The following is a 12,923-nucleotide window of genomic DNA, read 5'->3' as shown; positions in this document are numbered from 1 at the left end:
CTGTTCTCACTCAGAGGAAGTTGTTAGTTTGGTCTGAAGGTGAATATGATCGTCTGTTTTTTCAGTCTGTGTGTCTCTGCTTTTTTGTTTGTTTGTAGTTTGTGTGTTTCCTGCTTCGTCTCAGGTGAGTCAGGTGAGGGTGGAGTTTCGTTAGATCTGATAAATGCTGTCGCTGCACAGAAACACAGGGTGTGTTTGATTCCAGTGTTCAAAAATACACTTAAAGAAGCTTGTAGAACAATATTTGTCTGGTTGATCTATTTTAGATTTGGCAAATTTCCCAAAAACCAAAAAGGAAAGTGTGACTTCACACTGTTCTGGTGACACTGAGAGTGTTTACTGCAACAAGACGTAACATACTCCCTGCACAATCACTGAACACAAACTGTGTAAATAATAACCTTTCATAAAAAAACAGACACAAAATCTTAAGGCAAGAATATTCATATATTTGAGCACAATGTTTTTACAATCCCACAGTATCTGAAGAACAGTCCATAAAAAACCAAAATACTCCAACTCACGTTCTCTCTGGAAGTTATAATGAAACACTGAACTGTCACACAGACGCTGTTTACCTTCCAGTCACAGAAGGTTTTATTTCAGATTGTTGGTTACAGCTGATAATTCAAGAATAAACCGTAAAAATCCACCTTAAAGACCAGACAAAAGGCTGTTTATTATGTTTATTAGATATAAAACAGCAAATCACCGACCGGTTCACAAATAATGTTTCACATGTTGCTGAATGATTTTAAATGTATAATTATATATACAGACAGGTCACATATTAAAGGAAAACCTGGTCCGGGTCTGGATGCTGGACCCCTACAGTGAGGGGGTCTGGTCTGGGTCTGGATGCTGGACCCCTACAGTGAGGGGGTCTGGTCCGGGTCTGGATGCTGGAACCCTACAGTGAGGGGTCTGGTCCGGGTCTGGATGCTGGACCCCTACAGTGAGGGGGTCTGGTCCGGGTCTGGATGCTGGACCCTTACAGTGAGGGGCCTGGTCGGGGGCTGGATGCTGGACCCCTACAGTGAGGGGGTCTGGTCTGGGTCCGGATGCTGGACCCCTACAGTGAGGGGGTCTGGTCTGGGTCTGAGTGCTGGACCTCTACAGTGAGGGGGTCTGGTCTGGGTCTGGATGCTGGACCCCTACAGTGAGGGGGTCTGGTCCGGGTCTGGATGCTGGAACCCTACACTGAGGGGGTCTGGTCTGGGTCTGGATACTGGACCCCTACAGTGAGGGGGTCTGGTCCGGGTCTGGATGCTGGAACCCTACAGTGAGGGGGCTGGTCCGGGTCTGGATGCTGGACCCCTACAGTGAGGGGGTCTGGTCCGGGTCTGGATGCTGGACCCTTACAGTGAGGGGCCTGGTCGGGGTCTGGATGCTGGACCCCTACAGTGAGGGGGTCTGGTCTGGGTCCGGATGCTGGACCCCTACAGTGAGGGGGTCTGGTCTGGGTCTGAGTGCTGGACCTCTACAGTGAGGGGGTCTGGTCCGGGTCTGGATGCTGGACCCCTACAGTGAGGTGGTCTGGTCCGGGTCTGGATGCTGGACCCTTACAGTGAGGGGCCTGGTCCGGGTCTGGATGCTGGACCCCTACAGTGAGGGGGTCTGGTCTGGGTCTGGATGCTGGACCCCTACACTGAGGGGGTCTGGTCTGGGTCTGGATACTGGACCCCTACAGTGAGGGGGTCTAGTCCGGGTCTGGATGCTGGACCCCTACAGTGAGGGGGTCTGGTCCGGGTCTGGATGCTGGAACCCTACACTGAGGGGGTCTGGTCTGGGTCTGGATACTGGACCCCTACAGTGAGGGGGTCTGGTCCGGGTCTGGATGCTGGAACCCTACAGTGAGGGGTCTGGTCCGGGTCTGGATGCTGGACCCCTACAGTGAGGGGGTCTGGTCCGGGTCTGGATGCTGGACCCTTACAGTGAGGGGCCTGGTCGGGGTCTGGATGCTGGACCCCTACAGTGAGGGGGTCTGGTCTGGGTCCGGATGCTGGACCCCTACAGTGAGGGGGTCTGGTCTGGGTCTGAGTGCTGGACCTCTACAGTGAGGGGGTCTGGTACGGGTCTGGATGCTGGACCCCTACAGTGAGGGGGTCTGGTCCGGGTCTGGATGCTGGACCCCTACAGTGAGGGGGTCTGGTCCGGGTCTGGATACTGGACCCCTACAGTGAGGGGGTCTGGTACGGGTCTGGATGCTGGACCCCTAAAGTGAGAGGGTCTGGTACGGGTCTGGATGCTGGACCCCTACAGTGAGGAGGTCTGGTCCAGGTCTGGATGCTGGACCCCTACTGTGAGGGGGTCTGGTCCAGGTCTGGATGCTGGACCCCTACAGTGAGGGGGTCTGGTCCGGGTCTGAGTGCTGGACCCCTACAGTGAGGGGGTCTGGTCCGGGTCCGGATGCTGGACCCCTACAGTGAGGGGGTCTGGTCTGGGTCTGGATGCTGGACCCCTACAGTGAGGGGGTCTGGTCTGGGTCTGGATGCTGGACCTGTTTATTGTTTAAAGTATGAGGAAGAGGAGGAGGAAGAGCGTCTGGTCTGGGCGATCCAGGAGGTGAAGGAGGACACTCGGGCGTAGACTCCTGGTCTCTCAGGTCGCCCACAGCCAATCCCAAACGAGGTCACACCTGTCAGGAACCAATCAGAACGGAGCATTTCATCACATCTCAGCTACAATAATATACTGTATGTGTGTATGTATGAGAGAGACTGACCAATCAGAGTCCAGTGTCCATCGTCCAGACACATCAGCGGACCTCCAGAGTCGCCCTGGAAACAGCAACACAACCTTTATTAACATGTGTTCAACCAATCAGCACGCAGCTCAGTCACACCTGTTGTGTCCCGCAGGTTGAAGCTCCAGTTACAGACAAACCACTATTATAAATGTATGATTACAATTACACATATGTAATTATACTATAAAACAATATGATTATATTATAAATATAATATAGGTTGAACCGTAGAAGCAGTTTACGGCCTTCCATTGGTTGATTCCGCTGCCAATCAAACGTATCTGTGCTCCTATTGGTTAGTTTTACTGCCTTCGTCTCGTGTTTTTTTTCTTCTGTGCGCTCGTTCAGGCAGTTTAACTGAGTCCTTGATTTATACAGAGATGTCAGTGGTTGCCTAGCGATGACATGTTTGTAACCGTCAGGATGAGTCCAGGTGAGCCGTTACCTGACAGGAGTCGACTCCGCCCTCCGGGAAGCCGGCACACAGCATGCTGGAGGTGATGCTGTACTCAGGTAACTGCTGCTGACACTGATCCTGAGACACCAGAGGAACCTGCGCCTCCTGCAGAACGTTAGGGAGGGAACCTGAGAGACAGACAGGTCAGACAGACAGGTCAGACAGACAGGTGAGACAGACAGGTGAGAGATAGACAGACAGGTGAGACAGACAGGTGAGAGACAGACAGGTGAGATAGACAGGTGAGACAGACAGGTGAGAGACAGACAGGTGAGACAGACAGGTGAGACAGACAGGTGAGAGACAGACAGGTGAGTCTCTTCATGTGTCTCACCCTGCTCGGCGTCTCGTCCCCATCCTGCAATGAAACATTTCCTTCCTGCTGTGAACTTCTGACCGTCGGCAGGTAAACACACCGGCTGGACCCACTCTGCACACACACACACACACACACACACACACACACACACACACACACACACACACACTTGAGTTTTGTGTAGGTGACAGGTGTGTAACTGACAGGTGAGATGTGTCCGTTCAGTGATGTCACTGACCGGTGAAGTTGATTGGCTGCTGCAGATGCATCATGGCGATGTCGGCCTGTTTGGTTTGTCTGTTGTATTCTCTGTTGATGACGATGCGATCGACTTGTCGGGTCTGAACATGTGACGAGTGCAAGTCACTCTGGGAGTGAAGCCCGAACACCGCCGACCACGACTGCAGGTGGATGTTCTTCCTGCAGAGCACAAATACGTCATGCATCATACATGTATCATACAGACATCATACATGTATCATACAGACATCATACATGTATGATTCATGTGTCATACATGTATCATATAGATATCATACATGTCTGATGTCTGTATGATGTCTGTATGATACATGTATGATACATGTATCATACATGTATCATATAGATATCATACATGCACCATACAGACATCATACATGTATCATACATGAATCATACAGACATCATACATGTATCATACAGACATCATACAGACATCATACATGTATCATACAGACATAATACATGCGTCATACATGAATCATACAGACATCATACAGACATCATACATGTATCATACATGAATCATACAGACATCATACAGACATCATACATGTATCATACATGAATCATACAGACATCATACATGTATCATACATGAATCATACAGACGTCGTACATGAATCATACAGACATCATACAGACATCATACATGTATCATACATGAATCATACAGACATCATACATGTATCATACATGAATCATACAGACGTCATACATGAATCATACAGACATCATACAGACATCATACATGTATCATACATGAATCATACAGACGTCATACATGAATCATACAGACATCATACATGAATCATACAGACATCATACAGACATCATACATGTATCATACATGAATCATACAGACATCATACATGTATCATACATGAATCATACAGACGTCATACATGAATCATACAGACATCATACATGAATCATACAGACATCATACAGACATCATACATGTATCATACATGAATCATACAGACATCATACATGTATCATACATGAATCATACAGACATCATACATGTATCATACAGACATCATACAGACATCATACATGTATCATACATGAATCATACATGCATCATATAGACATCATACATGCTGTTTATAGATTGTGTGTAGTTTTTTATTGTGTATGTTAGGTGTTGTTTACATACTGGAAACCAGTTTATATTAATGGTTTCAGGACGAAACAGTTTGTGTTTATAAATGATTTGTGTTGTCACTGATGGAGTCACTCACCCGTAGACGCAATGTGCAGCGGTCAGCAGCCAATCAGTGCCAATTAACGAGGCTCCGCACACATGACGCCCCCTCCACTTCAGAGACACCATCCAGGGCCACGCCCCCTTCACCGCGTTCACCCCGCCCACCACTCTGACTGCACCTGACAGGTAACAAACAAGTCAAACTACAGTTGGACTGAGACCAACATCAGGATCAGGACAGGTTTCATTTTCTCACCTTTCCCCTTTAATGATTGGTCCGTCTCCCTCGTGTCATTAATGATCCGCCGAACTCCACAAGCTGAAAGTCAGAGGCTCAGTCAGTCTGAAACACTGTTTACTCAAACACAGTCGGGAATATCTCAACATACATGAAAATACACACTATGACTCTGTGCAGATGTGTGCTGTTTACAGTGTAATTGTTTTAACAGTCTGTGTTTAACAGCGTAACTTGTTTTAAAGTGTAACTCACGTTGGTTGTCACAGCTGAGAGAGATCACTTGCTCACTGTTGCAGGTTTCACTGTAAAAAAACATTTATTTACTTCACATTTTTCCTCTGAAAATTGAAAAATAAAATAAAAATATATTGTGACATTTTTCTAATTGTTGTTTGTACCTGATGTTCATCTCCAGGGTCCCGTTATCGTTTACTTTGAAAGTTGTAAACGGTGAATCATGAGGCTGAACTGGCAGCAACATGGCCTCCCCCGACCTGCAGAGAGACAGACAGGTGAGTTACCTGTAACCCAGGTACTGACGGATGAGTTACCTGTAACCAGGTACTGACGGGTGAGTTACCTTTAACCAGGTACTGACGGGTGAGTTACCTTTAACCCAGGTACTGATGGGTGAGTTACCTTTAACCAGGTACTGACGGGTGAGTTACCTTTAACCCAGATACTGACGGGTGAGTTACCTTTAACCAGGTACTGACGGGTGAGTTACCTTTAACCAGGTACTGACGGGTGAGTTACCTTTAAGGCAGGTACTGACGGGTGAGTTACCTTTAACCAGGTACTGACGGGTGAGTTACCTTTAAGGCAGGTACTGACAGGTGAGTTACCTTTAACCCAGATACTGACGGGTGAGTTACCTTTAACCCAGGTACTGACGGGTGAGTTACCTTTAACCCAGGTACTGACGGGTGAGTTACCTTTAACCCAGGAACTGACGGGTGAGTTACCTTTAAGGCAGGTACTGACGAGTGAGTTACCTTTAACCCAGGTACTGACGAGTGAGTTACCTTTAAGGCAGGTACTGACGGGTGAGTTACCTTTAACCCAGGTACTGACGGGTGAGTTACCTTTAACCCAGGTACTGACGGGTGAGTTACCTGTAACCCAGGTACTGACGGGTGAGTTACCTTTAAGGCAGGTACTGACGAGTGAGTTACCTTTAAGGCAGGTACTGACGGGTGAATTACCTTTAACCCAGGTACTGACGGGTGAGTTACCTTTAACCCAGGTACTGACGGGTGAGTTACCTTTAAGGCAGGTACTGACGGGTGAGTTACCTGTAACCCAGGTACTGATGGGTGAGTTACCTTTAACCAGGTACTGACGGGTGAGTTACCTTTAACCAGGTACTGACGGGTGAGTTACCTTTAAGGCAGGTACTGATGGGTGAGTTACCTTTAACCAGGTACTGATGGGTGAGTTACCTGTAACCCAGGTACTGACGGGTGAGTTACCTTTAAGGCAGGTACTGACGGGTGAGTTACCTTTAACCAGGTACTGATGGGTGAGTTACCTTTAACCCAGGTACTGATGGGTGAGTTACCTTTAACCCAGGTACTGACAGGTGAGTTACCTTTAACCAGGTACTGACGGGTGAGTTACCTTTAACCAGGTACTGACGGGTGAGTTACCTTTAAGGCAGGTACTGACGGGTGAGTTACCTTTAACCCAGGTACTGACGGGTGAGTTACCTTTAACCCAGGTACTGATGGGTGAGTTACCTTTAACCAGGTACTGACGGGTGAGTTACCTTTAACCCAGGTACTGACGGGTGAGTTACCTGTAACCCAGGTACTGACGGGTGAGTTACCTTTAACCAGGTACTGATGGGTGAGTTACCTGTAACCCAGGTACTGACGGGTGAGTTACCTTTAACCAGGTACTGACGGGTGAGTTACCTTTAACCAGGTACTGATGGGTGAGTTACCTGTAACCCAGGTACTGACGGGTGAGTTACCTTTAACCCAGGTACTGACGGGTGAGTTACCTTTAACCAGGTACTGATGGGTGAGTTACCTGTAACCCAGGTACTGACGGGTGAGTTACCTTTAACCCAGGTACTGATGGGTGAGTTACCTTTAACCAGGTACTGACGGGTGAGTTACCTTTAACCAGGTACTGACGGGTGAGTTACCTTTAACCAGGTACTGATGGGTGAGTTACCTTTAACCCAGGTACTGACGGGTGAGTTACCTTTAAGGCAGGTACTGACAGGTGAGTTACCTTTAACCCAGGTACTGACGGGTGAGTTAACTTTAAGGCAGGTACTGACAGGTGAGTTACCTTTAAGGCAGGTACTGACGGGTGAGTTACCTTTAAGGCAGGTACTGATGGGTGAGTTACCTTTAACCCAGGTACTGACGGGTGAGTTACCTTTAACCAGGTACTGACGGGTGAGTTACCTTTAACCCAGGTACTGACGGGTGAGTTACCTTTAACCAGGTACTGATGGGTGAGTTACCTTTAACCAGGTACTGACGGGTGAGTTACCTTTAACCAGGTACTGACGGGTGAGTTACCTGTAACCCAGGTACTGAAGGGTGAGTTACCTTTAACCAGGTACTGATGGGTGAGTTACCTTTAACCAGGTACTGACGGGTGAGTTACCCTTAACCCAGGTACTGACGGGTGAGTTACCTTTAACCAGGTACTGACGGATGAGTTACCTTTAAGGCAGGTACTGACCGGTGAGTTACCTTTAACCAGGTACTGACGGATGAGTTACCTTTAACCCAAGTACTGACGGGTGAGTTACCTGTAACCCAGGTACTGACGGGTGAGTTACCTTTAACCCAGGTACTGATGGGTGAGTTACCTTTAACCAGGTACTGATGGGTGAGTTACCTTTAACCAGGTACTGACGAGTGAGTTACCTTTAAGGCAGGTACTGACGGGTGAGTTACCTTTAAGGCAGGTACTGACAGGTGAGTTACCTTTAAGGCAGGTACTGACGGGTGAGTTACCTTTAAGGCAGGTACTGATGGGTGAGTTACCTTTAACCCAGGTACTGACGGGTGAGTTACCTTTAACCAGGTACTGACGGGTGAGTTACCTTTAACCCAGGTACTGACGGGTGAGTTACCTTTAACCAGGTACTGATGGGTGAGTTACCTTTAACCAGGTACTGACGGGTGAGTTACCTTTAACCAGGTACTGACGGGTGAGTTACCTGTAACCCAGGTACTGAAGGGTGAGTTACCTTTAACCAGGTACTGATGGGTGAGTTACCTTTAACCAGGTACTGACGGGTGAGTTACCCTTAACCCAGGTACTGATGGGTGAGTTACCTTTAACCAGGTACTGACCGGTGAGTTACCTTTAACCAGGTACTGACGGATGAGTTACCTTTAACCCAAGTACTGACGGGTGAGTTACCTGTATCCCAGGTACTGACAGGTGAAGACAGACAGGTGAGGGTTCCAGGTGTCGTAACAGACAGTGAGCAGAGAGGAGACGAGCTGAAACTGGAGACGTCTTGAACCGTTCACCTGCAACATAACTGAAACACACACACACAGCATGAATCATTACTCCTTTCTGAGAACATGTTGTAGTCTCTGTGTGCACACCTGTGGTCTGTGTCTCACACCTGTTCACTGAACACACCTGGAGTCTGTCTCACACCTGTTCACTGAACACACCTGTGGTCTGTGTCTCACCTGTGCACTGAACACACCTGGAGTCTGTCTCACACCTGTCCACTGAACACACCTGGAGTCTGTCTCACACCTGTCCACTGAACACACCTGGAGTCTGTCTCACACCTGTCCACTGAACACACCTGGAGTCTGTCTCACACCTGTCCACTGAACACACCTGGTCAGTTTACAGTCATGAGCAACAAAAACTCACCAGAATGTTCTCTGAGCGATACCTCCACCGTTCAGTCTGCTGGGTTTAGATATGTAAACAAACAGCTTGTTTTTGTCAACAGTACTGTAGTTTTTCTGATGAGGACAGTCTCTACTTGTTGCTATGGTTACCAGCAGGTCAATATGGCTTTACACAGAGCTGCACACCTGCCAAATAAAGTGACACTACTTTACCATCGCTGTAATGCAGCGTAACTTAAAGGGAAACTTCACTGCTGTGAATATGATGATTTCTTAAAACAATCATGCACGAAAGGCTGAAAAACGGCAACCAAACGCTGTTTCTTATGTCGCTATGGAGACGAGGAGCTGGGACTGTGCTCCATTTGAATGTGGCTGCGTTTTCTGTCCTGTTCTCTTCTGTTCTATCACACAGTGTATCGTTACATAATGTGACATCAGGTAACATATCACAACATATCATAACAAACAACACAAACACTGTGAATCAGAAACGATCATCAGTATTGATCTCATGTTTCTCATCAGAGAAGTAGAAACGTTGTCTCACCGCAGTCGGCTTCATCAGAGGCGTCCGGACAGTCGACCACGCCGTTACACTGACCGTTACCATGGATACAGCTTCCTGTCTGGCACTGGAACTGACCGGCTGCACACGGAGCTGTTCACACATCACATGAGCCGTCATAACAACAACTAATCAATAATCAGCCTGATTAACAGTCACATGACTGCTTCAGAGGCCTGACCTCTGACCCTGAGCTCACCTGTTGACCCCAGCTTGACCCCAGAGGTGAAGTTGGCTCTGAATCCTCGACCGTAACCCGAGCTGTCCGTGAAGAACCACACTGTCATCTGATTGGTTGTTGAGAACAAGTCATGGGCGGGGCCACTTTTGCCGGTGAGAAGAGCTGGAAACAAAATGTTCAAACCTGTGACTGAAGCAAGATGAGCAGCTACTGACCAGCACACAGCTGAAAAGCATTATGGGTAAAAACACCAGCTCACCCAGTAAGGTAGAGTTAGGCCCCACCCCGTCCCGCACCTCTACGACATCAAACGTCGCTTCAACGTCAAAGTCCAGGAAGTGGAGCTGGATGTTCCGCCCCTGCACAGCGTGAAGAGTCCACACACCTGCCAGAGCAGAGGATTGTGGGTAATCACACCGCTCACAGGTGAGCTCAGAACATCAGGTAAACTGCTCGAGTCTTTTAAAGATGGTGAACTTTGAGACTAAATCTCTCTTCTTTTGTTAAATGTTTCTTCTTCTTCGTCCATCACTCAGCAGTTTACTTGAAAACAGGAAGTCAAGTTTTTATCTTAAACTTAAAACATAATGTATCATAACGCAACACATCGTAAACACACCAAGACACGAAACAATGTGCCAACAAAGACAGAGAAGAAGAAGAAGAACACCGCAAACATGTAAACAATAAAATACTTATGAAGAATGAAATGTGTTCAGCATGTTTATGGTTAACTTTTACATTTCATTGTCTTACTTTTAAAGACGGAAGAGAAATCTGATGGAATCATTTCTTAAAAAGTTTCCAGTATTTAAAACATGGATCTCAAAAACAGACAGATCACATCGTATCGTGACATGTCATAACAGATGTAAGGTATCCTCACGTCACATAATGTAACGTATCACATCATATCGTAATGTAACATAACGTAACGTATCATGATGTATCGTATTGTATCTAAAAACATCTGATTGGTTCAGTTCAGTTTGGCGCAGAGATGGAAGCTCAGGTATAACTATCAGGCAGCTGTACTCACACTGAGCGTCGTTCCCGTAGGATCGTGGGTAGTTTGGCGAGTTGAAGGTAGAGTTTGGCTCCCAGAGGTCAAAGGGTCCTCCACAGTCAGCTGACCAATCAGATCACAAAGGGCGGAGTCAGATTGTATCTAGTAGCACACAATCTGTTTACCTGTCTCTCTACCTGTCTGTCTACCTGTCTCTCTACCTGTCTCTCTACCTGTCTGTCCATGTTATTGACTTCTGGATAAGCTTTGAGATTTAGACTCTTCTGAATATTAATACAGGTGTGTTGAGTGAGGGCGTGGTCTGTGCCTTACCTGGTATAGGGGGCGTGGCCTGTGTCTTACCTGGTATAGGGGGCGTGGTCTATGTCTTACCTGGTATAGGGGGTGTGGTCTGTGTCTTACCTGGTATAGAGGGCGTGGTCTGTGTCTTACCTGGTATAGAGGGCATGGTCTGTGTCTTACCTGGTATAGGGGGTGTGGCCTGTGTCTTACCTGGTATAGGGGGCGTGGTCTGTGTCTTACCTGGTATAGGGGGTGTGGTCTGTGTCTTACCTGGTATAGGGGGCATGGTTGTCGGAGGCGGTACATTGGTTGGTTCCGGGGGGGCGGGGCCACAGGGAGCAGAGGTCAGTGTGATGTCATCCAGAGCGATGTCGTTCCTCATCCCTCCTTTCTTCAGAGCTTCAAACACAACCTGCGGAGATCAAATTGATCGATCAGTTATCGATCAGCTGACTGATCAATGGTCAGTTATTGAGATCGGACTGTGTGATGTCACTCACTGTGGTCTCGGCCGTCAGGTTGAGGGTCACCTGGCCATGGTTCCAGTTGTCACCATAGTTACCATCTTTCTGAAACACCACGGTAACGGTGGTTTCAGAGTTGGACGGAGACGTTTGGAGCAGCAGGACTCTGAGACGGTGGACGTCCTCTCCAAACATGTGGTACCTGCACATCAGTCAATACATTTACATATCTGTAATCAATACCCTCTACTGATAATGTAACACTGTCATCAACACGGAGCAGGAGGTGCTCACAGCTCATCTAACCAAACACACCTCAACTCATTTAAATGATCCTCTCCGGTTTACTGGCTGCTGATTGGTTAAGAAACGTCATCAGTGGTAGTTAATTTGATCACAGTCAGACTTTATAAAGTTATGACTGATTCCAGAACTTGAAAGCAGCTGCAGATAAACTCATGAAGTGACATTAATAGTTTTTTTTATTTGTTTAGTTGCTGTTTTGTAAGCGAGTGTCAGGGTTTTGAATCTGATGCTGGCAGCAACTGGAAGCCGTGGAGGGATATCAACAGCAGGGTGACAGGTGCTGTTTTGGGCTGATTGAAGACCAGAAGCACCGACGTGTTCTGGATCATCTGCAGAGGCTTGAACGTACATGCAGGGAGGCCTGCCAGTAAGGAGTTGCAGTAGTCAATGCGTGATATTAGGAGAGCCTGAACCAGGAGTTGTGCTGCATGCTCAGACAGGAAGGGTCTGATCTTCCTGATGTTGTACAGGGCGAATCGACCAGGGGAGCGACTGAAGCCACGTGAACCTTAAAGGTTAGTTGGTCATCAATCATGACACCCAAGCGTCAGGCAGACTTTGTGGGCATGAGTTGGGTTGATTCGAGCTGGATGCTGATGTTTTGTTGTATGGAAGGACTGGCTGGATGACAAGGAGCTCAGTCTTAGAGAGGTTAAGCTGAAGGTGGCGTTCTTTCATCCATGCTGATGAGATCCGAGCCGGGACTGTGTTGTTTTCTGGTGGGAACAACAGGAAGAGTTGGGTGTCGTCAGCATAGCAATAGTGTGAGAAACCATGGGAGCGGATGATTGCGCCAAGTGAGGTGGTGTATAATGAGAAGAGAAGGGGACCGAGCACCGACCCTTGAGGAACCCCTGTGGATAAGCTGTGTGGTTTGGACACTTCTCCCCTCCAAGATACTTTAAAATATCTCCCTGAGAGGTAGGACATGAACCAGCGGAGGGCGGATCCTGAGATGCCAAACTCAGTGAGTGTGGAGAGGAGGATTTGGTGGTTAACTGTGT

The 12,923-nt window shown here is 47.8% G+C and overlaps 1 protein-coding gene across 1 annotated transcript in view; it reads right to left on the bottom strand.

Moving 5' to 3' along the window:
- Positions 1–2,502: 2,502 nt before the first annotated feature.
- tmprss15 (transmembrane serine protease 15) overlaps positions 2,503–12,923 on the bottom strand; it is a 17,288-nt gene continuing 6,867 nt past the window's right edge. Inside the window, exons 12-27 of the mRNA XM_042431632.1 lie at positions 11,650–11,815; positions 11,420–11,561; positions 10,880–10,969; positions 10,100–10,225; positions 9,859–10,002; positions 9,642–9,752; positions 8,634–8,757; positions 5,639–5,734; positions 5,493–5,542; positions 5,256–5,318; positions 5,034–5,178; positions 3,764–3,945; positions 3,541–3,636; positions 3,195–3,334; positions 2,726–2,780; positions 2,503–2,638 (exon numbers count right to left, since the gene is read on the bottom strand). Coding sequence (XP_042287566.1) covers positions 2,505–2,638; positions 2,726–2,780; positions 3,195–3,334; positions 3,541–3,636; positions 3,764–3,945; positions 5,034–5,178; positions 5,256–5,318; positions 5,493–5,542; positions 5,639–5,734; positions 8,634–8,757; positions 9,642–9,752; positions 9,859–10,002; positions 10,100–10,225; positions 10,880–10,969; positions 11,420–11,561; positions 11,650–11,815 — 1,864 coding nt within the window. The 3' untranslated portion in view covers positions 2,503–2,504. The remainder of the gene's footprint in view (positions 2,639–2,725; positions 2,781–3,194; positions 3,335–3,540; positions 3,637–3,763; positions 3,946–5,033; positions 5,179–5,255; positions 5,319–5,492; positions 5,543–5,638; positions 5,735–8,633; positions 8,758–9,641; positions 9,753–9,858; positions 10,003–10,099; positions 10,226–10,879; positions 10,970–11,419; positions 11,562–11,649; positions 11,816–12,923) is intronic.

Source organism: Thunnus maccoyii, chromosome 13, assembly GCF_910596095.1.
Source record: "Thunnus maccoyii chromosome 13, fThuMac1.1, whole genome shotgun sequence".
Taxonomy (NCBI): Eukaryota; Metazoa; Chordata; class Actinopteri; order Scombriformes; family Scombridae; genus Thunnus; species Thunnus maccoyii.
The sequence above is the reverse complement of the archived record's forward strand: the minus strand, read 5'-3'. Positions and strand labels throughout refer to the sequence as shown.